The sequence below is a fragment of the Diabrotica undecimpunctata genome, chromosome 7 (genome assembly GCF_040954645.1).
Source record: "Diabrotica undecimpunctata isolate CICGRU chromosome 7, icDiaUnde3, whole genome shotgun sequence".
Lineage (NCBI taxonomy): Eukaryota > Metazoa > Arthropoda > Insecta > Coleoptera > Chrysomelidae > Diabrotica > Diabrotica undecimpunctata.
In genome coordinates, this window is record NC_092809.1 from 62,704,141 (window position 1) to 62,731,232 (window position 27,092).

At 33.5% G+C, this 27,092-nt stretch overlaps 2 protein-coding genes across 2 annotated transcripts in view; one reads left to right on the forward strand and one right to left on the reverse strand.

Annotated features, from left to right (window-relative positions):
* Positions 1–27,092, forward strand: part of LOC140445448 (lysosomal aspartic protease-like) — a 68,522-nt gene that overhangs the window by 23,330 nt on the left and 18,100 nt on the right. Inside the window, exons 4-5 of the mRNA XM_072537462.1 lie at positions 15,693–15,811; positions 26,085–26,284. Coding sequence (XP_072393563.1) covers positions 15,693–15,811; positions 26,085–26,284 — 319 coding nt within the window. The remainder of the gene's footprint in view (positions 1–15,692; positions 15,812–26,084; positions 26,285–27,092) is intronic.
* LOC140445447 (uncharacterized) lies at positions 1,301–4,571 on the reverse strand. Its single transcript, XM_072537461.1, has 2 exons — positions 4,046–4,571; positions 1,301–3,900 (listed from the first exon to the last, which is right to left on the reverse strand). Exons 1-2 carry the CDS (start codon positions 4,092–4,094, stop codon positions 2,564–2,566), a joined length of 1,386 nt encoding a protein of 461 aa, XP_072393562.1. The 5' UTR covers positions 4,095–4,571; the 3' UTR covers positions 1,301–2,563.

Sequence of the window (27,092 nt, forward strand, 5' to 3'; positions counted from 1 at the left end):
TAGGATTGTCGAATTTCAGGCTTTGCTCGTAACATCTATATCATAATTTTTATGTACTTTGAAGGGGTGCGGTTCTCTCGTGTTTGTTGGATTCAAAATCCAGGAATAGAATAATCCATTAGAGTTGATTAAATATAAACAAAAGCCGCAATAACACAGTTTTTATGGCATAATATTACCAGTCTTTATGCAGGACTGTTAAAAACATTAACATTTTTTTAACTTTTACGTAAAATAAATTAAAGGAACATTCTGGTCTAAACTGTGTTTGGAAATGCATGATAGCACAGTTTTTATGGCAGAAATTTGCAATGGTCTTTATGCAGCACTGTTAAAAACATAAAAATTATAAATATCGATATCTTCCTGTTTCGGTTTTGTATAAGAATTTATATAAATATGACAAACTTGGAATACAATACAATATAAAATGCAAATGAGCAAGCAGTAAGAGTTTTAGTCATAATTGCACGCCTTGGTGGGGAAGAACATGAGTTCACTTTAGAACTTCTTTTTTTTGTGCAGACATGACTGTCTATTTTTTAATGTGCTTTCAGTAAGTTGTTATTTAATCGTTTTTGTGATTTTCCCACTGATCGTCTTTCCATTGGGGAACCGTCTCTCGCCGTCTTTACTGCTCTATTTGTTGTCATTCGACTTATGTGATCGTTCCATTCTACTTTTCTATTTCTTCGTATATCTGTACTTTTAGCTCTGTCCCATAGTGTCTGACTATCGAAGTTTGTTTTTATTGTGTTTTTTTGGTAGATATTTTCGATTGTTTTGATTATTCCTAGAGTTATCTCTTTTGCGTACAATAAATGGATACTATAAGTACAATAAGTGGATAACGTGCCTTAATTTGACCAGGTCAAATGTCTTTTTAAGGCCCTTCTTCTTATTATTGTGCCGTTACTTGTTAAAAAAGGGATGCAGAGGATCTGTTAAACGATTCCTTCAGATTTCTAAGTCACGACGTTCTTCTTCGACATGGCGCACTTCTTCAGTCTATCTTGCCTTGTATCTTAAGGTCCACGAAAGATAAATATACCGGTTTGATGTATTCTAGTGATCGTTGATTTGCACATACGATGACCCTTATATAACATATGAGGCGATCAGTCAGAAAGGTATTATGAATATATACGTTCAATCTAGAACTCGCTGGTTTCTCTCTTTCGCATTGGGTATGTATATTACCTTAAAGAAATAAGCAAGAGTGCTATATGAAATTCTATTTATTAAAACAAGTAAAATCAATAAACAAAAAAACATACATTTAATTACAATAAAACATGAATAAATACAATTTAAATATTATGTGACAAACCATCCGAAAACCAATATTTTATTATAATAGAATTTAGAAGACCGAGAATAAGCTAACAAAAAGTATCGTCGGCTTACTGCCAAAACCCGACAAGTGTCAAATTAGCTATTTTGAGATAATCGCATTTAAAGGTTTTAGAAAACGATATCGACATATAATATAACACTAGGAGTTTTTTCATTATTTTTTATTTTTACAAAATGTAACTAAGAATCACATAATAATACTTAAAATCAATACATTATTACGGTTTTGATTAAAAAACTAGATTAAACAATTACAGTTTTACCAAATTGTAGGTTGTTGGGTTTTGCCAGTACCAAAATCGAGAATTGAATAAGTTGTCCAACGAAATAATTAACTTTAACTCTGTTAATTGTTGATAAAAAAATATTAATCATCTGAACTGTCTTGTACATCTGGTTCCGGGGTTATTTCTGGTTTGCCAGGTAATGTTGATAATCTCTGAAACCAACCGTGATACTCTTCCGGTATGGTAAAGTTCTTGCATAGTTTGAGAAGATCTTTCTTTTTCGCCACGCTTATAGGAAGTGGTTGTTGATAAAGTCTTTTTAAAACCTTGGGCAGTGTTGGTGACGCCTTAATATTTGTGTTGTTGGTGAACTTTTTGGTTCTTTTAGGTTTACTTGCAAAGCATGATGTTTTTGGATTATTCTCTTTTATTGCTCCTTCAAAAACATTAATGTATCAAAATTTTAAACATTTGATTTTAAGCCATTTCACTTGTTTTCCCTTTTGGTCAATATTTCTGTTACTAACAAGTTTTTCCGCAAGATCCGTACAGTCATCGAAATCCTTATACTTCATTTCTTTTACAATATATTCCATATACAATGTTAATCCAGTCGTGTAACAAGTAGACAGGAACATTTTTCTTTGCGCATTCTATTGCAGAGTGCATAGAATCTACCTCCATGTGGGTGTGTCCTGTTTCCAAGGACTTTTGCTCTATAATTTGAACGTTACCCAACACTTCCACGGCATATATCAATAAAGCAGTCACATTTTGATTGCGGTTCTGCCCACTGCAAGTATCCGAGAACAGCGTGATGTGGGATACATTACTGCTAATGTTATTTTTTAGATAGTCGAAGATGCAGCTTCCCACTTACGAACTTCCTTTCTGTCCATTCATCTCTGTCCAAACGTAACAGTACGCATTGGTAGTTTTGCTTCGTAAAAACATAAATTATACACAGATATTTTGCGACTTTAGTATAACTGGCTAACATCTCCACATGGGATTTGTAATACTGCTTGGAGGTCTAAAGTCAGTGAAAGAAAATTATTTTCATTGTTTGCTCTTTCTTTATCCTTTGCTTTTGCATTTTGACGTGCCTTCTTTCTCTCTATGTGATCGATATATTTTTGTTTATGTTGTTCTTTATCACCTCCTTTTGCAGTTTGATATACCGAGCAGATTGAACACTGGTCTTTTTTTGGCTTAAAAAAAGACAAGTTGTACTCTCTGCAAAATATTCTTCTGTATGTTATTTCAGAAACAGGTATCCACTTTTTTTCCTTGTATAGGGCTAAATATAAGCTATACATTTTTGCGATATTTAGATTTCTATCTAAATACTGACGTTTCGTACTCTTTCTGCTATAATGTGACTCCATTGACGGAAATGACTCGATATGGGATTTAACTTGTTGAATTAATTCCGGCCTGGTTTTATTAATAGGCGTATGTCTTCCGCGTTTGTCATCACCTGAGAAAGTTCCTATACAATCTTTATTAATCACAGCATGCGTAACTACATCCATAGATATACTTAACGTTTTGCAGAAAAAATTTCTGCATACTCGAATTTTCTCATTTCCATTTTCAAAGAAATAATGTTTTGCATTAGATCTTTCTTTATGTTGTGTTTTCTTGACTAATCTTTTTAGAGTAAAAATCTGTATATTTGACAAAATAAAATCTTTTTTTCGTTTAAAATCCATTTTCCAATAATTAGCGCAAATTACCTGTCGTAGTTCCATTGCAAAATTTTCCGTACATTTATAGATACATTTGTCACAATGAATTGGTTTAGGACTTTTGCCATCACGTAAAACATTTTTAGTAATATAGGGCAAACACACCGAACGACGTGTTTTAGCGACATTTCTTTTCCATTCATTGGAATTACTTGCTTTCCATCTTCTTAAACTGTTTACTTCAGCTACCACTGGTTTGTCAGAAATCTGTGCATTAGATGAAGTTGGACACCTTACCTCAATATTACTCGGTAATAATACATTTGATAATACTTGAATTTTGCGAGATAAAGAAGAAAATATTTCATTATCCGGTAACATCGTAGGTTCTATCAGACAATTTAACTCCTTTACTGGCTGCATTGCATATTGTTGGACGTCTGGTGTTACATTTTGCAAAACAGTGTAACCACAAGAGATATCACCCATTTCATCTTGAAAGACTACATCATCTAGTACTTTTTGAGCTGGAGGTAACCAAGACGGATCCTCGTCGGAATAATCAGATCCCAAAACTGCGTCAATCTCTTCTAACTGATTTTTTGGTTCATTATAAAATCTTTCCTCTGAAATTGTAAAAGAAAAACGAATAAATGTAACATCCTTATTAACATTGATTGATAAATATATAAGTATATTTAAATATTTAACAATCGACGTTTATTAACGAAATAACAATCTAAATAAACATAACCTTAAAAAAGTACCAACCTGCTATTTTTAATGCAATATTTGCTAATCGCCGCCCTCTCGATTCCATCTCCGTGGGGCAAACAATTTTATTTGTCGATGTCGATAATAATCACGGGTTTAAACACAATTGTCCCCAATAATTATAGTTTTAAACTAAAAACCACGCAATTCACAGTACCTACGTTAACTCAACAATAAGGCGCGAAAGAGACTGATGAGACATTGGTTGGGTTTTCGTTGACATGAGTACTAAGGACATGCGACGTAAGCTTAAGTGAGTCATCAGGCAAAACCAAACAAAAGCATCTGTTCGGTTTTAGCTGTACGACTAGAGATAAAATTGTTTTCAGAGTAACCTGTTGGGTATTGCCTGTAAAGAATTTGCACAAACTGTAGTTGTTGAAATATTAATTTTATCATAACTTTGCTGACACATTGCAAATCAGTTGTTGGGTTTTGTCAGAAGAAAAAAGAGTACAAATTTGTTATGATTGTACAATTAACTCCATTTTGAATTTTTTGTCAGATGTTGGGTTTTGGCAGTAAGCCGACGGTATTATACAAGCGACAATAACAGAAAGATTAAGTATGACGCGACAAAACTATACAATAGAGTAAAAACCACAGTTAAACAAACCAGTACCCGCTAGCGATTCTATATATTATACCTGCGCACCTAGTATACTACAGTACCAAAAATTGTAGCAAATGACTCATATTTTCAATGTAGACCTTTGCGGGTTTGAGGAGAAAGGAAATCGTCGAGTCATAGGCGTACGGTTATTATTAAAAAAATAATCAGAATTTTAGAACGAATTGATTGTCATAAAAATTATTTTCTTATTTTATAGTTGCCTTAGGTGAAGAAAACTAATCCTTGTTAAATATATTTTTTTTTTGGCAAAATCTTTTATCCGTTTAAATTAACAAACTTATGACTGATTCAAGAATTAAATTTAATTCCTATTTTCAAATGAGATTTAATGATATGGGATTGTCGTCTAGTAACTTATAGCGTAGGTAAAACTTAATTACTTAGACAATTCTTGGTACGAAACACTACTAGTAATAAATGGTTGACCTTAACTGAATATTTATTTCCATAAAATATAAAAAATGTTCAAATAAAAACTAACATTTTAAACAATCTAATCCGAGTCATCTATGTCATCTTCAGATTCATCAGTAGTATCTTTGCCTAGATCCACAACCACTGGTTCGATGGTAATTTCAATGAGGTTATCAAGGTTCCACATATGCTGCTATTCTTTCACTACATGCTCGATATATTTTATTATTTTATTTAAGCAGATTTTTTACATCATTGAATTTGTTCATCATTGTTCCTTGCTACTTCATTATTATTTGAGCCCACATTCGTTATATCGGATTTAACTCACAATGGTATGGCGGCAATCGAACTACAATAATTACGCCTCGTTCTCGCGCTATTTCATCTACTACATATTTAATATATGTATCTTCATGACACCGTGCTAAGTCTAGTGACTCGATTTTCAAAATTGGTTCATTGAATTTAATATTTTTCGTAGCAAGCCAACCGGCAATCTCTGCTTCTCTTCATGTAGTGGTTGGTAACTGTTATACACACCGGCAGTGATATGGATCGTTATCCATAACAATAATAGATCCTGGTTCGATTTTTAACAGAATATCTGAAAGCAATTTTTCATAATGATCTGCATCCATTTCCTCATGGCAATCTCCAGTCTTTTTAGAAACAAATGCCTTTAAACCTCCTTCAACAAATCCTGAGTAGCTACCAATTTGGCTTATAATAAGGCGTTTTCCCTTTCCAGGTGGGGCTTTTAAACCTGTCGACAAACCATGTAGGAAAGCTTGTCGTTTGGTTTTCACATTGAAATCCTGCCAAAATTTTATCCTTCATTTAACCATGTTTTGTCTGTATAATACGTTTTTTTCAATGTTTTCTCTTCGAAATGTTGCTATTTGTTTCAGTTATTTTGACTGGAGTCACTTGCGTTTGGTCTTTCGCTGATTCTTCTTTTTTATTTTGGCCCATTGTTCAGATCCCTACTGCTCTCACAGTATGTAGTGTCTTATTTCGTATATTTGTAGATTTCTTATATTAAAAAAGTTGTAGTCTGGCACTTAGTCCCCAATCAATGTGTTGTCTTCTTTGATTTGTATTTAGTCCATCTGTGTCTTTATATTTAAATATCTGAGATCATCTGCTATTTTTGCGGCACATGTTAAGTACATGCCTGCTGAGCTGCTACTTGATTAAACAATCCGTAGATGTTGCTGTGTATTAAAATAAAACGAATAGTTGAACGGAAACACCCTTTAATAACTATTAAAGTGAAACTTTACAATTAACCTTAAACCTACTAACTGGCAGTCATGTGCTAACTTTTTACTTGACAGGTTGCCAACCCAAGGAATATATTAAATAAGCATTGGTACCAAAATACATAACTGATGTCTTCACATACACCTTTATTTTTGTTTTATTTTATGCAGTAGACCATAATCCCGTTTATGTACGATTTGAACCGATTTTTTAAATTTTACCCTTTCTATTAACAATTCTAAATTCTAGAAGTTCGTATATAGGCTCTGTTGGCTTTTCATGAGGACATGGACCAAAAGTATTTGAACACATATTCGCGGGCAAGATAACTAAGTGCTGCCCATAAAGATGTATGATATGTATAAAGTTATAGATCAGTGATTGTAAAGTATATTTTTAATTTTTGATGTACTCCTAATAGTTTTATTACTGTACGCTTTTCAATAAGATTTTAAAATTTCAATAAGATTTTGTATTTAATTGAAGAAATATTAAGAACAAACCTCCTGTATAAGACTTGTTATAAGGAAAAAATGTACGCATTAGATATGGCGTAAAGGTTAATGTGCCCTTTTAAGTGGTTAATTTGTATTGCCATTACTATTTATGTAGGTAATAATAGAAGAATTGCAGCAATATTAATTATAATTATTTCGACTTCAAGATAATGATTCGTCATTATCTAGTTCAAACGTTTTTATATAAACTGACTAGTTTATTATAACCATTTCATGATAAGGTAAACCACAACAAAGATAACTCATACTTCTTGGAAACAGTATCACTAATAATTATTATTAATAATCATTGTTACCAAGTAATGACCTTTATAGTTAATGGAAAAATTGGGATTACATTAACATTTGTTTTTTTTTCAAATATACATATAAGCATTTTATCGAGTTCTGTGAAATAATTCGAACGAAGTCGAAAATGGGAATTAGTTAGCGAATGTTTTAACCCTTTATAAACGCTTACTGGCTGAAGTCACTATGTCCGACATTCACTTAAGCAAGTTTCATCCAAGTAAACGACCTATCCTTTTTTTTAATTGCCAGATTGCAGTAAGAGCCTAAGAAGGTATCCATTGAATTCTGGCAGGCAACAGTAGGGGAAATCTTTTTTAGACATCTAACATCACCGAGTAAGACACCCTGGTATCTTTCGGCCGAGTAGGATACTAGGGCAGAAGACCCCTCGGTAGTGCCGGATTAACCGTGTTTCGGCTGAAACCACTGTTCCAGAGTAGTGGTCTTGCCACCCATAAACAACTAAATAGAACGAAAATATTTCCGTGAGACAAGTAACTAATTTTGGTACATATCGGTTCTTGGCTCTCGAGAAAATAAGACAATATTTGAGATCCCTGGTTCGATTTCCTCCTCTGTCCTCCTGCCCCTTCTTCTTCATCAATCCAGAGATCAGACAGTGTACTTCCCTCCATTCTCTCTCTCTCCTCTCATCATTATGTTTACCATGTTTCTTTTATCCAGCCTGAAACCCATTCGCCTCTCGAAGTCTCCTCTCTCATTTGATAATCTCTCCCAGTTAAAAATGTGGGCGGGAGCGTCCGGTTGTGCCGAGGAAGATTTGCCTATTATATTTGTGAAGGTGCCACAACTACCCTGTCCGGTCAGAAACTGCGTCAAGAAGTAGTCTAGTTTCCTGAACTTACATTCCCACCACGGCCTCAGATCGGGCATAAACTCCTTCGTCCACCTTGCCTTTCCGCTATCGTTCGCTTAATCTCTCTGCCACTCCTCTATCTTTCTCTCTCCCTCTTCCTTATCTATATTTTCATCCATCCTCCTCGCATACAGCCTCGGTTGCTCTTTGCACAACAAGACGATCGGTATCACCGCTCCAATGACATACCCTGAGGAGCATTCGTCTTTGCGAAGTCTCCATCAGTTTGGCGTATTTCGCAGTGTTCAGTGCGCTGCACCATAGGGGGCAGCATAGATTACCACCGCATGGAAAACTCCATTTAGAACCCTTCTTTTCGTTCAACCTGGGCCTCCAATTTTTGGCATCAGCCGTATCAACGCCTCCAGACTTCGGTTCGTCTTCTCTACCGTCTTTTGGATGTGTAGTCCGAACCAGACTCCGAAATACAACCGATTTAACCGGTGCAACCTTCCGCTATAAAGCGAAGAGAGGATTTGTCCCGGCTCCCTTTGAGAACTACCATCTCAGTTTTCTGAGGTGCTAGCTGTAGATCGTTCTCTCTGATCCACCTACTAATACGACGTAGGGCTGTGTTAGCCGCATTAGTAATGTCCGTTTTCTGACCTGTCTTGGCAATCTGTGTGAGATCATAGGCATAAGCTACAAGAGTTCATCCCCATGGCATCTGTAGCCTCAACACCCCGTCGTACAGGAGATTCCACAGGGTGGACCTGATACTGAACCCTGCGGAACACCCTGCGACAAACTGATGCTGATATCTTTTTCCCTTATGGACCTGTCTGTAAAGTATCTATCAATTACATTGACTAGGTACACACTAACGCCCAATTCTCTTATCCTGGACATGATTTTTTCTCATGATGCTGTGTTAAAGGCATTCTTGACGTCAAGCAGGATGAGAGACAGCCATCTCTTTGTATTCTGCGTGACTAAATAGTTCACTTCTGTGACCGCATCTATGGTGGACCTTTTGACCCTAAATCCATGTTAGCGGTCGCTACCGAATTAAGAAGGCAAATTGGCCGAAAGCGCACCTCTTCCTCGTAACCTCTACCTGTAGGGATAAGGACAAATTTAGCGTCTTTCAACAGTGTTGGAAACTGCTGTTGTTCAAGCAGTTTGTTTAGCAATCCCAGGAAAACCTGCGGGTATCTTAGTGCGGCTAGTCTTGCTGTCTCCGACATGACTCCGACTATGCCAAGTGCCTTTCGGATCTTCATCCGTCCAACAGCCTCGCCTAGTTCCAACTCAGTAAGAGGTTCTGTCTACGAAACCAATAACCCTTTCATGTCTATCCTCCACCCGAGGAAAGAGTTCCCGTATTAACGGAGTTTCTCCTCCCCATATTGTTCTGAAGCTATTTTCTTGTGGCATGTTAAAGTAATTATTATTTAAATGGGAATAAGCCACTAATGTTTGTATTTTGAGAACGATTTCCGAAGTGGAAATTGAAACGTCAATAAACGTACTTTAACCTTTAATTGTGGCTTATTCCAATTTAAATAATAATTTCTCCCCAGGCACAGGGTTGGGTGGCCTTGGAAACGAATTTTTTTTTATCTCACACAAATAATGATGCCTCCATTTCAGAATATCGGGCCGTTCCACCATGTCGACTGTACTCCTAGTTTGCAAAAAAAAGTTCATTTCATAGAGTATTCTCCACATTGTTGTGAGTAACATGTTTGCTAAATCTTTGTCTTTCTTAGTCAGTACAAAAACTTTGTTCAATGTCGGCGGTAAATTTTTAAAGAAAAAACTGAACGAAAAATTTACCGAAAATAACAGTATCGGAGAGAAAATAAATCAATTTTTATAAACAGTGGTCAAAGTCCGAAAATGTAGTTTTTATCTGTATAATTTTTTCCCATTTTGACTATATTAGGAGCAATTTTTGTCTTAAGAAACTATTGTGTTACAAAGAGACAGTTAATTTGAATTTTAACAAGTTCAAATCCATCAATAATAATTTGTCAAGATAATTTCAAATTTAATCAATGTTAATTTTTTTAATAATGAGCGCAAATAACATTAACACCTCGATAAAAAGGCTATGTGTTTATTTAAGTGTGCAAAATTTAAAACAGATCGGTTTGTTGGTTAACGAGTTATTGTTAAATGTTGTTAAATATTTATCGCAGATATCAAAAGTTTACAACACGTGTTACTGCCCACGGCATGCTTCTATACTTATTGAGCAAAGAGCAATGGATTTTTGAGTATTAAAACTACAAAGAAAATGAAAAACCAAATCATTTTTGTAAAACATGTCTTTAAATAGGCCTTTTCATCATGTGACGGGCGCGTGCGCATCCACCATGTTTTTCGTACTGTTTTGATCAACAATTGAGAGGTTAGGCACAGTCCGATATATTTTTCTTTATTTATTGATTTGTTTATTATACATTGATATGTTTTTTTACGCAATTTTATTTTTTATATATGGGGGTGACTATAAGCTTAAATTCAAGTTTGTGGGGTCGCCACCCTTATCCCCGGCTGCCATCTTAGAAAAAGTGGTGCAAAAAGTTTAAACAAAAAATTTTTTAACAAATTTTCTTCTGGGCCTTATAACTTCTTTTCTGATGATTTTACAATAAATTGACATTAGAGAAAATTTTTCTTCTTCCTCTTTATAAGCAATTCTGCTTGTTCATTGGCGGATTAATACCTCTGTGGAAGGTTGTCACTCCATCTTTTGCGCGGTCGTCCGATACTTCTTCTACCGATTGGTGACTTATCTCTTGCTATTTTGACGACACGTTTGACGTGCTATTTTTGAGATGAAATTGTCATATTAAATTATTTTGCTCTTATGTTAAATCTGTGGAAGAGTCTTTGCAGACTATCTTCATCTTGGGCTATCAATATTGCGTTGTCTGCCTAACAGAGTATTTTTATTTCTTTGTTTCCCATTCGGTATCCTCTTCCTTTGTTAACGCTTTTGATGATTTCATCCATGATCAAATTAAAGAGCATGGAGCTTCCGCTGCCTATTTCTGTAGGTTCTGTAAGTTGTCCATCTATTCTGACTTCCATTTTGTTGATTTGGTAGATGTTTTCGATAGTTTTTATAATACAGTATTACCCAAAATATACAGTACTGAAACTGAAACATAGATGTCTCTTTGTGCGCGCTGTCATATTCAAATTAACTAGTATAGACATGTCAAGTAATCCTTAAACAATTAATTATTAAGGCCTAATTGTTAAACATGGTGTTAAGTACAGAGGAGAAAGTGTTTCTTGTGGAGCATTATTTTCGCTCATACGAATCGGCCGACGTAATAGTGCAAATCTCCAATACGTGTGTGATCAATTCACAAAACGCTTTAATAAACGTTCTCCAAGTAATGCTGTAATTTTGACGGTTGTTAAAAAGTTTAGAAATACGGGTAATGTATTGTGCCAGCGAAAAGGAAACTCAGGGCGTCCCAGGACAGTTAACAACAACGATAACCATGAACGTGTTTTTGAGCAAATCTTGGAAAATCCGAAAGCCAGTCAGACAAGAACAGGGTTGCATCTTGGCTTAAAACGAACTTCCTTGCAAACAATTCTGAAGGAGCTGGGTGCATTTTCGTATGTGATTCAGGTACATCAACAATTACATCCCAGGGATTACCACAGTAGAGTGGAATATTGTGCCAGAATTCTTGCATTACAGTATGAAAATCCTGAATTTTTGAAAAATGTATGGTTTTCCGACGAAGCACATTTTCATTTGTCAGGTTTTGTAAATCGTCGCACAAATCGATTTCTGGGCTTTGCCAGACCAGATGAAGTTCAAGAAGTTCCTTTACATAGCGCAAAAGTAAGTGTCTGGTGTGCAGTTTCGGGACACGGAATCATTGGTCCATACTTTATCGAAGAAAATGGTAGGCAAGTCACACTTAATCAACTGATCTACGTCAATTTTGTCGTTAATGTAATTTGGCATTTCGAGACCAATTTTTCCAGCAGGATGGGGAATATGCTGTCGCAGTTCGTCAATTTCTTCAGAGACATTTTCCAAACATTTATTTCACGATTTACTGACTTTCCCTATCCTTCACATTCTCCAGACTTAACATCTCCAGACGCATACATTTGGGGCATGGCTAAAACTGCCGTTTTTAAACGGGCACCACAAACCCAAACCTTCAATGAGTTAAAGGATACCGTTAGAGTCTTCTTCGCTGACTTAAGACAACCTTTATTCCACAACGTTACGAGAAATCTGGAGTATCGGTATGAAGTCTGTCTTGAGAGAGGAGGAGCTCATTTAGAACATGTTATAAAGTGTCAATAATATGTATTTTTTAAAACAATAAAATAATTACAAGTTCAGTACTGTTTATTTTGGGTTATACTGTGTTTAAGGGAACTTCTGTATTTTACAGAAGTTCCCGCTTTCTTTAGGTTAATAAGACATAGAGCCTGCTAACTCCTCCTGCAGTTTTGTTGGGTGGTCGAGTAGCTCGAGATAACTGTTGCCGGTCCCAAGCCCGGATAAAGGGGGAGGGGTCTACAAGTGTTATAAAAATTTAAAGAAACAGATGATTCAATATTGTTATTAATTAGATGACATTTATGACTTATAAATTTTGACCGGTCGACAATCGTTATGAATCGAATTCTAGTATCGATCTTTTTTTTTTTTTTCTGTTTGTTTTGCTACGTCTTTTATTGACAGATATTCTTTTAATCTTTTACTTTTCATTTAATGTCTGTATTCTGTTATTAGTTATTTTTCATGCAGTTTTAAATTAAACCTGCTTAGCATAAATATATGATGAGTAGAAACGAATTGATCGAGAGTAGTGAATCGATGTGAAGAACCGCTAATTCGTGACGCCTTCTCGTGACGCTAGTTCCCTAGTTCCGTGACGCTCGCCTCAGCATTTTACTACAGAGAAAAAAGTAACACAACGTCTGTATAGAATCTTCGCTTCAATGGGACCAATCGGATGGTATCTCTATACGTATTTTTATTAACTATGCCCTCTATGACTTAAAACAATCAGATACCTGTAGTAAATATTTTCTTGAAATCGATCATTTTTTCATTTCTAGACTGGGTATTCTTTTAAATATTAAACTGTGAGTGGGTTACGGTGCTAATTGTCGCTGTGGAGATAAGGGTCGATGGGCAATGGATAGTTAATTTTTATTTTCAACATTCACTCTGTCCGTGTTCGGACAGTGGCTTAGTAAATAGGGAGAACAGTGTAATATGGGCGAATAGGTGAATCCCTCCTTTTAATATCTAATAAAATTTAACTTAAAGAAAATATAGTGTATTTTTTCAATTCATAATCTACATGAAAAACGAGTCTAAAGAATATGTAAAATATTTTACTTCCAGTAGCTTTAAGTTGAGCAAGCTACTTATTTCTATATATGAACTTTAGTTAATGTTTTTTTAGTTTGTGATGTCAAAACATCACAAACCCTGGACTACCAAGGGTATCCGAATATCAGCCAAGAATATGCGTTCACTACTGTACATCAAGAAATTTACTACGAATGTCTTTGTCACTGAATATATCTCCAAGTTCAGAGGAACCTATCTAAAACTTATCAAAACAGCTAAAAAAATGTACTATGAGAATCGTCTGGGAAGCTATAAAAATGTTGCAAGGGATACTTGGTCCATAATAAACGATCTTCGAAATAAAACTAACACAGCTCAAACATTTTCTCTTCCAAACCCTGAAAATCTAAATGAATACTTCGTTAATGTGAGTAAAAATATAACATTAGCTATTTTGCCACAACAAGATCCTATTTTCTATCTTCCCAATTCAAAAAAGGTCTCGAATTCATTCTTTATAAGACCAGTTGATAAATCTGAACTGATCCAAACAATCGGTAGTATCAAAAGCAAATCTTCCTGTAGTACTAATGGACTATCCATAAAAATTTTCTTAAATCTCACAACTAATGTGTTGGAAGTCCTGATCTCACTAATTAACGATTCCTTTGAAAAAGGTATATTTCCAGAGTGCCTAAAGACAGCCATTATTGTTGCTCTTCATAAGGGTGGTGATAAATCTAATGTCTGCAACTATAGACCTATTGCCTTACTACCTGGCTTATCCAAAATTATTGAGAGACTTATAAAAGCCCGACTTATGTCCTTTCTCGTTGAAAACAACATTTTATCACAAAGTCGGTTCGGCTTTATATCTAATAAATGTACCAACGATGCTGTTTTCTGTACTACATGAGGTCTATCAAGCACTAAACAATAATCTTTATACTGCCAATGTTTTTTTGTGACTATGCCAAAGCTTTTGATTATATGTAAATCATGACATTTTGATAAAAAAACTAAATTTCTACGGAATTCAAGGTATTTCTTTGAATTGGTTCCAATCTTAGTTGAGGAATAGGAAACAACTAGTTCGAGCAAATGATACTCACAAGGCTCAGTACTGGGTCCTCTACTTTTCCTTATCTTTATAAATGACATCACTAACTGACAAATCGATGGAAAAATTTTTCTTTTTGCTGATGATACCAGTATTACCTGGAAGAACTCTAATATTATATTATAAAAACCTGGTCCGACTCTAATTTACTCTCTTTTAACGTGGATTAGACAGTAGCATTATCCTATAAGGGAGCTCTTCAACCCTTGCTTCTTAATAACAGCCAGATCAGTATAATTGATTCTGTAAAATTTCTTGGTATTTTTATAGACAGCAACCTTAAACGGTCCCTTCATATCGATTTGTTAAGTAAGAATCTAGCCTCAGCCTGCTATGCAATAAGATCTGTTTCGAAGGAAATGAATTTAGCATCTTCCAAAATAACATACTTTTCTTTGTTTGAGTCTCATCTTCGATATGGCCGTCCTTTTTGGGGTTCTAGTACAGCTGCCCAATCTGATGTTATTTTTAAATTACAAAAAAGGACAATACGGTACAATAACACATTGCAAAATCTACTTCAAACATCACGGGATTTTAACTCTTTCCTCTCTATATATTCTAGAAACTGTTTGCTTAATTCGTAAACACCTACATGTTTTTCCAGCAAGACCTAGTCATGACTACTCCACTAGAAATTCAAGCTTCGATGTGTATTTACCGATCCCATCCACTGAGTTAGTAAAGAAATCTATATTATATTCGGCAATAAAATTATACAACTATCTTCCTTTGCAACTTAAATCTACAATTTATTTCCTTAAGTTCCGTAAATTGACAAAAGCCTATCTATCTGAAAGATCTTATTATTCAGTGGAAGTTTTAATTTAAGAGAATAATTGAGAAAGTACAGTTCGTTCAGGTACAAGTAACAAAGTATTTTTATATACATATATTTGGGTATCACACGCAGCAGCTTAAACTTATTCGTAAACTAGTTCGTAAGGTTTTATTATGCAATTTGTAATATAGTGAAATTTTGCAATGGATTGTATATTTTATGTTTTATTCTGTGATATTGACGATTTATGTAATTTTATTAAATTTTAATTGTTTTGTTATTATTACTTTTTTTAACTTATATACTTAAGCTTTGTCCATAAAATTGTAAAATTTTCAGTGACAATAAAGCATACTTCTATTCTATTCTAACATTTAATATTCAATTTAAATCACGATTTTGCATTTTTTGATAAAAAATATTATTTTATTGATTATTTTTTAGTGCTACACAACAAATATGACTCATCGAAATCGTCTAGTTATACAGCAAATGGAACTAAGTTTGAAATCCACTATGGATCTGGAAGTCTTAGTGGATTTTTGTCTACGGATGTCGTTCAGGTAGGTCTTTTTATAAGATATATCTAAACTTTGAAAAGTTTGAAAGAATCTTTTTGTGTAATCTTAATTGCTAATCTGTTTATCTTTATTCCTTAATTTTTTTACTGTAAAACTGTGTTTTAAATAATGTTAAATGTCCATTTTTCTCAAACGAACAATGCTGTAGTTCATTTAAGTTTTTATTGAAAAACTCAAGAGAAGAAACAGCTTTTTTAAGGTATATACCATTAAGAACCATAAGATCATACGAAAAATAGAAGCTAATGATCAATCATACACAGGAGTTGGTAAGAACGAAGAGCACTGGGAGGCATTTACAAAAAGATCAGAGGCAGCGTTTTATGATTAACTCAACTATTGTGAAGGTTCATAAGACAACAGAAAAACGAAATGAAAGAAAGCATTGAAATTACAAATATAAAAAAGAACTAGTAGACTCCCTAGCGTACAAGTCTCTAGAAGGGGTCGGAAAATGCTTTGCCAGAAATACCAAATATAACAACAGATGAAAGAATCGGTATCACAGAACAAAACGTTAAAGAAGCACTGGAAATAAAAACCCAAATTCACCAGGTGAACATTAAATAGTAAATGAACTGTTCAAATATGGAGGAAGAATTCGTATTAAAAAACTTTAAAAAACCGCTCGATCGTACACAGATGTAGTGTTCATAGTAACAAATAAAAGAAATTCTTGGAATTTAGTAAACAGTCATTTAAGTGCCTTATGCTTGGTGTCCTGGCAGATCAATGCTGGTATACAGACATACTAAGTATGGAGAACACCAAGGTGAAACCTTCAGTACGCTCTCTTCCAAGCAGAAAGGACACCGGCACTTTTATTAAGTAAAAGTGGTTTTAGTTAAATTGGCCGAAACTTTGCAGAGAAGTAGCTCTGGTCATGCTAATCAAAAGTTATCATTGAGCCAAGAATCAGAAATCAATTGTTTCTGAGTTACAGAGGTTTGAAGTGTCGATTTTTAGTCTTTTTGAATAACAAATATTTGTAAAATTTACAGAGTTTTAGTAAATACGTGCAACTAACTTCAGGGTGTGATTCTACATGAAAAATATTGACAGTTTGCTATATAAATGTATGCCCGCAAACTTCCTTCTCCGAGATAAACTAACGATTTATTTATTGCCCTGAAACTGGTTGAGATATGTGAATAAAATTTGGTTCTTTTAAGAGTTGGTTATTGCCCATTTTTTGACATACACTTTTATATTCATCATTGACGCGTATACGGGTAATGGTCTCAATTAAAAAAAAAAGGTACGGCACTGAAATTTTTCAAATTAAAAATCATTTTTGAATTTAATTTGTGTCAAAAAATGTTTCTTCTTTTTTTCATATAAAGCGCCATTTTTATGCAGAAAAATAGACCATCGTTAATTATTACATTACAATAACATTAAACCAGAACAATAACAGAAAGTACTACTAATATAATTTTAAATATGCGTACAGCTACAAAAAATGTTCAAAATTACCTCCCTGAAACGTGACACAAGTTGGGTTGAGTTTACCGAAACAAGCTGAATATAGCCGCAAATGTCAACCATGAAATAAAATATTTCGGTTTGGCTTGGTTGGGATGATTTTATAATGCATATGTTGATGCTTCAAATATAAAGGGAGAAAGCTTTTAAAGAGTACATTTTGATTATACTATTTTCTGAATCCTGCAATTTTTAATTTATATGAAACAATAACGAGTAAATATTTATCTCTTTCGAGATTAATTGCAAACATTTATTGCAATCTGGCAACTGCTGATTTTACGATTTCCAAATCTATCCCCTAATCTATCAAAGGGCAATTGCCAAAAAAAAAATTTAATAATTACCTGCAATTAATCTCCAAAGAAACAAATATTCACTCATTCTTGTTTTATATAAATCAAAAATTGCAGAATTCATAACATAATATAATTTTCTAAAGCTTTATCTCTTTATAATTGAAGAATACAGCATATACATTATAAAAACATGCCAAAACTGCTAAACCGAAATTTTTTGTTCCATGTTTGACATTTGCGGCTATAATTAGCTTGTACTTTCGGTAAACTCAACCCACAAGTTGAGTACAAATACACAAATACAACTCTTGTACAAATATTCCTACGACTACAAGTATTTGTGCAAATATTCCTAGTGTTTTCTTATCTACATATGTAAAAATATTTCAGTTAAATTTTGCAGAGATATAGTTTTGGTCATGCTGATCAAAAGTTTTTAGTGCCCCAAGACTCAGAACTGGTTTTGAGTTATAAAGCTTCAAAGTATCCGTTTTTAGACCATTTTTCAAAATCGAGAATTCGGAAACGTATTCACACATTCAATATATGGCATTTAAGTCTCAGTTAACACGAATATGGTATCGGAATGACATTTCTTAATGTTTCCCTGTCAAAAGGAAAGGAAAGGAAATTTCCCAGTGGAAAGATTCTGTAAAGGCGACCAAGACAAGAAGCATATCGAAACAGAGGACGACCACCGACTAGATGGACGGATGATATAAAGCGAATCACCACAAAATGTATGCAAGACGCTCAAGATATAAATAGGTGGAAAATTTTGTGAACAAGTATAGGCTAGTAGTTGATGAACCTGGTGGAATAATCCGGTATCTGCGTTTTCAAATTCATTATTTTAAAAAATAGACTAAAAAACGATATTTTGAAGCTCTATTGCTAACACAGAAAAAATTGATTTTTGAGTCTTGGGGCACTGAGAAGTTTTAATCAGCATGAACAAAAATTCACTGTTTGCAAAGTTTTAGTCAATTTAACTGAAACACTTTTACATAAGTAACTAAGAAAACATCAGGAATATTTGCACGAATACGACAACCAATGAGACTAAGAGTTGCAACTTTTGTCACGTTTCAGGTAGGTAATTTTGAACATTTTTGGTAGCTATATAAAATTATATTAGTGGTACTTTCTGTTATTGTTCTGATTTATTGTTATTGTATTGGGTGGTTCTTGGGGACGGATTAAAAAATAAAAAGTCGCGTTAAGATGTTTTACTTTTTTTCCTTAAAAACCGCGCCTCATATGAAAAAAGAAGAAACATTTTTTGACAGAAATTAAATGAATAATTCAAAAATAATTTTTAATTTGAACTCGGTGGCCCACCATTTTTTTTCTTTAATAAATTGAGACCATTACCTGTATGTGCGCCAATGATGAATATAAAATTCCTAATTGTATGTCAAAAAATGCGCAATAACCGACTCTTAAAACGATAGATCTATAGAAATTATATCGGATAGCCAGGCGGTATTAAAGGCAATGGAATCGAATCGAAAAATAACAAAGTAATTTTACTCTGGGTATATGGACATACTGGTATTAAGGGAACGGAAAAGTAGACCTACTTGTTAGAGAAGGGGCAACAGAAACATTCATAGGCCCAGTGGAATAATAAGAAGCACAACCGAAAGAGCGACATCAGACTGGTGGAATTGATGAAACGTAACTACAGGTACGAACAAATGGGTCTTAAGGGCACCCGAAGTCCCATTTAACAACAATGTTAACATTATGTCACATATCTCTTGTAACCAAAGCACTTAGAGATCATTTTTTTTATTTTGAAACTAGATGTATTGTTTAGTTCAAACGCTCAAATATTTTCAAAGTGCCCTCCACATCCATACCCCCACTTGTGCCAATATAATTTGCTGTGCAGTCTTCATTGTGAATGTTTATATCCCTAAACGTGCACAAGCAGTATTTACTCGTGGGATGAACGACGAGAATATCGCAGTGTCGACAGAAGTCAGAGAGACTATCCCATTGACCGATACGTGGCCTCGCTTCTGCCACGAACCATCTATTGCTACACAAAGGTTCTCGTTTCTGGGGATTGTCATTTGTACGCACTGCCTGCTCAGTTGAAGCTATCATGGAAGCTTCACAAAAACTTTAACATGCCTTCGCTATAGGCTTTACATAACTAGAGTACACAGTTGGAGGAGGCCGTAAATTCATTACACCGCATAGAGTTCGGGCCCCTACAGATTCTTTGCCTAAAATCCTCAGACCATATACCAATCTGACATTTAAATCATATATTTTGTTAGTGGAACCACTTTCAGAATTAGGAGTAGCTATTTTACAATTGGCAGAAAACTTCTCAGCTTTACAATTTTTACAGGAGACTTTGAATTTACTCACCAACCCCACTATATACTTTTTACTTAGTTTCAATTTGCAATGACAAAACTTACATGCCGCTATTTCATCTAACAACTTTTCAAATATATCAATACTGAAAATATCATACTGCCAAGTGTCTTTTGTCAGTTCATAGTGAGATAAATTACTTTGCAGTTTTACCTTTGAGCTAGAGGCCTGAGTAGGACAAGGCCTAGATTTACTTTCAGGAATTAGTAGACTAGGCCTATATGGACCAGGGTTTGCTACAGCAAGTTTGTTTTTCTTTGTGTTGTATGTCTTATACCTAGTACTTTCTTCTTGTTTCCCATTTCAACACTATAATATCACAAACACGAAATAAATTAGTATTTCAAACAGAAAACTCACTAGAACAGTCAGCTAATAACTAACGAATTTCACAATGTTTTGTTTATAAAAACAGAGGCTAATCGCTAATACAGATAACTCACTGCAGATTAATACAGACAGCTGTAGTATAGCCAACATAACACAACAAAAATCATAGACAAACATATAAGTAGCACTATATCAAAGCATTTTACGCGCGCAAGCAGAACCCGTCACCAAAACTGTCAAAAGTTGAGTGCAGACGTTCGAAAAACAAATAATTTTGTAACTATGGATATTTTCTACTAAGTTATATATATCGGTGGAAAAAAAAAGATTTTAGCCCATAACCCAAAAAAACTTAAAAAATTTCATTTTCGGATTTTGTTTGCACTTAAACATTCGAATGCTTTTATTTATAAACCTTCCAAGAAGAGATCCAACGATCTACTAGATATGAATAGAAGTGATGTGTAAATTGAAAACCCTTTTTTAGTCCATAAATATCTAGCAGACTTACTGTCAAAATTTAAACATTTACTACAGAACCTGTATAATAATTTTCATTTAAAAATAGTTATTATTTTAATTGCTAATCTCTGATGCATGAAGATAAATAGATTATACGTGGAAATTATTAAATTTAATTTTATCTGACTCATTTATATTGACAATTCATACATACATTATACATTTTAAAGTACACGATGTTCAATTCAATAAATCAATTGGCGACCAGAACAAGACTAAACATATCGGCTATAATGGAGTTATTAACATTATGTACTGATAATACATATTTTCAACTAAATAATGAATTCTATAAACAAAATTTTGGTCTAGCAATGGGCTCTAGTTTATCTCTATTATTAGCCGATATATTTATGGAAGATTTTGAAACAAATATTATTTCTAAACAAAATTTAAAACCCACAGTATGGTGGAGATATTTAGATGATGTATTCTCAATATGGCCTCATGGATCAGAGTTGTTGGACACATTCCTGAATGATATAAACGATAAAGAAGAGACAATAACATTTACCATGGAAAAGGAATTTACCATAAAAAAGATGAAGAAGACTTAAGAATAGCAGAGAGAAAGATTATGAGAACCATACTAGGACCAATCAGAACAGAGCAAAATGAATATAGAAGCAGAACAAATGCAGAAATTAAGGAAGAACTTAAGGAAGACATCGTAACTAAAATAAAGCAATGCAGAGTTAGATGGTTAGGTCACATTTGGCGAGCAGGCGATGAGGCAGTGACATACGCAATGATAGAATGGAATCCAGGAGGAAAAAAGAGAAGGGGAAGACCGAGATCAAAGTGGCTGCAAGAAGTTGAAGAAGACCTCCAAAGGGCAGGAGTCAGAGAATGGAGAGGAAGAACTAGAGACAGGAAAAAATGGAGAGATATTGTCAAGAAGATAAGATAAACAAATAAGACTGATCCACTTAAGAAATCGGATCTAGAAAGCATTTGCGGTTTAACCCCACACTGGGGTGTATAGCCATTATATATATATATATATATATATATATATATATATATATATATATATATATATATATATATATATATATATATATATGGAAAAGGAATATAATAACACACTACCTTTTCTGGATGTTTTAATCTCTAAGGACCATACTGGATATGAGACTCAGGTGTATAGAAAACCAACACACACTAACATATTTAAATTTCAAATATCACGATATTAATATTAAAAAGGGAATCATTAATTCCTTATACGATAGAGTCAAAATTACTTGTTCTAACGAAAGTTCGTTCTTGGAGGAAAAACATTTGTTATACTTTTTCCAATGTCAATTTGCCAAGCGTCGGCTTTTGAGATTCTTTGATGCCAATGCCGACCATTGGCGTGGAAATTAAGAAAAGGGATCAGTTCATCAAACGCATATTTTAAGAAAAATCATATAATTTTTATTAATTTTTACATAATTATATTCAGGAAAATTTCTCAATTTTTGGGCAGAAATTGTTTAAACAATTTTTTAAACAAATTCAAAATATCACCTTTTGTGTTCCAAGAAATATTTTTTAGGTTTTTGGGTGACTCTAAATAAGATCTATGTCATTTTTCTCAAAAGTTAATAGTTTTGGAGATATAGGCGATTTAAAATCCGAAAAATGCGATACCTAATATGCATTTTCGAGGCTTGAAAAATATGTAAATGAGTATTTTTGAGATTCGTCTGAGAGAATCTCAAGAATCGTCAGAGTCTTCTGAAGTCGAATCGTTCCCAGGTTGGATAACTATTGGTGCTATTGCCGGTAAAACAGGATATTCGTTTTCTATTTTTAAAACATGAGCTTCGCAATTTTTCCACACATCGCTATTAATGCCACTAATTACTTCTCGAATATTCTCAATGGCCACTGCGCTTAATGTTGGTGACTGATTATATGTTCGCAATCGTTTTTTTACGGTACCCCAAACCATTTCAATTGGATTAAAAATGCAATAGCATGGGGGTAATCGCAAAAGAGTATGGCCGTGCCTGCTGCAAATGGTGTCAATAACGTATTCGTTTTTAAAATTCCGACTTTTGATCATTCTAATTAATTCTTTCTTTACTGGAATCTTTTTAGGAACAGTGATGTTTTTAAGTTGCATAAATTTTAAAATTTCGTCCTTTTTCGTGTTATTATTAGCTATTTTATTTAATATGCGAGACTGATACGACGCATTATCCATAACAATCACTGAATTCGGCGGAATATTGGGCAAGAGTTGTTCAACAAACCACTTTTCAAATAAATCGGCTGTCATATCTTCGTGATAATCGGCAGAAGACTTTGTTATATTTTTGGCCGACAATAGCAATGCATTAGATACAAAACCATCTTTGCTTCCGGCATGAAGAATAATAACACGTTTTCCTCGTGAACACGGTGTATTTAACGCACACTTGTTTGTGTTGTCAACCCAGCCGTACTTGACAACATCATGCGTATCGAACCAGGTTTCGTCTAAAGAGATTATGTTTCTGTTTGAATTACGATACTGTTTTATTTTACTCAAATATTCTCGTCGAAGTTCAACAATACGCCGAGATTCCATTATTACCATTCGATTATCTAATTTCTTATATTTAAATCCACAACTTATCAAAATCTCGCGCAGTGTTTCCAAAGATGTATAATTATATTCAGGGAAACCTCTCAATTTTTCACGAATCAGTTCTAAAGTAGGCACTCTATTTTCTTTGTAAAAATTGTAAACTGTTCGCTGAATAACGTCTTTTGCAGCAGTGTCAATCCTACCCAATTTTTTATTTGGTCGCTTTCGTTTTAAGGAATGATCTGTAACAGTGCCTAATTTAATAATTGTATATATCGTCTTATACCCGATTTTTGTTAATATATGAATTCTCGAAACAATTGCATTATCAGCCATCCCAATATTTTCTTTTTTCAAACACTCATACATATTTAAAACTATTCTTTGGGATTGTACGTGCAAATCTTTATTTTTTAATTCCGGGCTGTCATTAAAATAATTGTCATTATTTATTGATAACACAGAAGTTGATGCATCTTGATCATTCGTTTCAAATGGTCTCCAAAATGCCATTCTAGAAAAATATAATATTACTTATAATTATAATAAGCCTCCGCCTGTGATATCTGGTTGCAAAAAGGAATATTTTAGGGTGTCACATAGCCAGACAAACAGGTATTCATTATGATTTATCGCTTTGCGCTTCGCTGTTGCCATAATGCATGAGTTTAAAATTACTGAATGTAACTTTAATATAACATATTAATATATCTGCAATTTTTCATGTTTCCAGGTAAGGTATAAAATTCTTAAAAGTTGTCTGATTTCTTAAAAGTCGATCATTATATCTATAAGAGTATTACCGCTAAATTCACCAACATGGCAACGTCAAGATAGATCGAAGGTCGAAATTCTCTCCAGACTACAATGTTGCCGATATTCGAAAATTACTTAGAGCATAAGTTATATATACAACGTTCACGGTTGCTTTAATTCATTAGTGAAGAGTCCATGGAAATATTAGTACCTAGTTAATTAATTTATAGATATATTTTTTGAGAATATGTTCATATCATTTTTTAAGAGTGTCGTTCGTTGACTAGCAATTGAATAATAACGAATACAGAATAGAGAATATTTTTTAAATATAACCTTAGGAATTTTAGGAAATATGTCTGACAACCTTGATTTGAAAGGCGGTCTCTTTAATACCAGAATGAGGCATGTTTATGTTGGAAAATTATTAGTGGATGTACTATAACATCTGTTTTATTAAAAAATGATTCTCCTTTATCGTTTATAAATAAGGAATTTGCAACAATCGACCGAATAGAACAGAACGAGATCCTACAGCATAAACAAGGAATAATACGAGGAAAATAACAATGCCATACATAAAAGGATTATCAGAAAAACTTAAATGGATAGGAAATAAATTCAACATTTCAACAACATTCAAAACAACAAACTCATTGAGATCTATTTTGTCTAAAACTAAACCTAATAATGAACAAGAAAGGACAAAGAATGGCATTTATAAAATACCTTGTGAATGCGATCAGTTTTATTTAGGTGAAACATCAAGGCCATTAAATGTTAGAATAAGTGAACATCAATCTTATATTAAAAATAGAGAATTTGATAGATCTCAAATATATAAACATGCATGGGATAATGAACAAAGGGTTCAATGGAATGATTCAAATATAGTCCTAAAAGAAAGGTATGGTAAAAAGATAGAAATCAAAGAAGCGGCTCTAATTATGCTAAATGAGACCAATTGTGTCACAAATTCCTCGGCAGAATTTAGTAGGATCTGGTTACCCATATTAAAAGAGGAAGTTGTTAAAAGGAAAATACCAGTATTAGTAAGTCAGTAACATATAGAGGATACAGCATTTATGTTTTTAAATAATAAACATATAAAATCAGAATTTGGTGTTTATTGAAAGTAAACTAAATGCACCACCAAATACTTACCATGTCGGGATAGTATTATAAGTTTTTTTCCTGGTTTTCCCTCATAATTTACTATGGAATGACTAACAGCAGAATTTTACTGTCATCATGGCATGTGTTTGTCTTTTTAAATACGAATTACATGCTATGATTTTTTTCTGACGGATATTCCCAAGTTAAAGTTGATTTCTGTAATCGAATGAACTATCCTACAAGTAAATTCGTCCCAGGAACGCAACTCAACAATATTGGCAATATCATTTTAAAGTCGTCTACGTTAAAATATATAATGTATGTCTGAATTTTCAATATAAATGAGTCAGATAAAATGAAATTATTAGAAGAATTTGTCACGAAGTAACAAAAAAACAAAATTTGTTTAATTTATTAATGTTTGTATTTTGAGAACGATTTCCGAAGTGGAAATTGAAACGTCAATAAACTTACTTTAACCTTTAATTGTGGCTTATTCCCGTTTAAATAGAAATTAGCTTATGAATTATTTTGCAATCTATATTTGACGTTTTAGTTTGAGCAATTAATTTAATTAACAGCCTTAATTTTCTAATAAAGTGGGAAAATTTGCAATCCTTTATGATGGTTAGAGGTGAATAATGATTACTCGCCTCTAATTGCGCAGGATATACAACATTTTAAAAGAGCAAATAAGAATCATGGGTTTTAAAACTGTCTTTGACAAAAATCATTTTAGGACAAAGAATATATTTCTTCAGTTTTATATTTTGTTCATTCTTGATTTTAGTTTGGAGACGTTGCGGTTAAGGATCAAACTTTTGCCGAAGCTGTCAGCGAGCCCGGTTTAGCTTTTGTAGCAGCTAAGTTTGATGGTATTTTGGGAATGGCTTATGACAGAATTTCTGTGGATGGAGTTCCTCCAGTATTTAATCAAATGATCAAACAAGGTCTTGTTAACCAACCTGTTTTCTCATTTTACTTGAACAGGTAATACTGAATTTAGTATAGATATTTGAAATATTAATCCCACTAAAGAATTAGGAGTTTAAAGTATTAGGATTTAAAAATCTGTTAATTCGTTATGAACGATGTCTCCTAAGTTAAAGGCCTGTGCTTTAGACGGGATAAAGAAGTGAGGCATGACTTAAAAAATTTATTGTGGTTTAACCCTTTGACTCAAAAATTTTTGTTTCCACAGATAAAAATTAATTTTTGGATAATATATTGGTAAAATATAATACGTAACATCCTCGATTTTTTTTCCAAAATTTTTCTTTTTTTACGGGGTGCGTCAAACCTCTGGCTTTCTTTGATTACGGCTAAACTATGGAGTATGTATATAAAAAATGTTTGAAACAAAGCTGATGTATATCAAAAACATCTATAAATTGTCGAATCGATTATCGAATTGAATCGAATCGAACCGAATCGATTATCGAATCGAACCGATTATCGAATCGAATCGAATCTAATATCGAACCAATCATTGGATCAAATCGAATCGGTTATAGAATCGAATTAAATCGATTATCGAATCCATTGTTAAATGGAATCAATTATTGAATAAAGTCGATTATCGAGTCGAATCGCATCGATTATCGAATCGAATAGAAATAAAATAGAATAAAATAAATTAATTTAAAGTAAATTAAAACCATCGCTCCTTGCTGAGACGATAGTAAAGCTATGCTTACTCTTCTCGGTCACTCCCGGAGTGCCACATCTCTTTTTAATAATTTAATATCTTTATCATCCAGTCATACAATATTCAGTGTGATCACTCTCTTCAAATACA

Bases quoted from the DNA above. Each gene is read 5' to 3' on its own strand.
- LOC140445447 (XM_072537461.1), bottom strand. From the start codon at position 4,094: ATGGAATCGAGAGGGCGGCGATTAGCAAATATTGCATTAAAAATAGCA. The intron at 3,901-4,045 runs GTTGGTACTTTT...TTACAATTTCAG, and splicing joins TATTGCATTAAAAATAGCAG to AGGAAAGATTTTATAATGAA.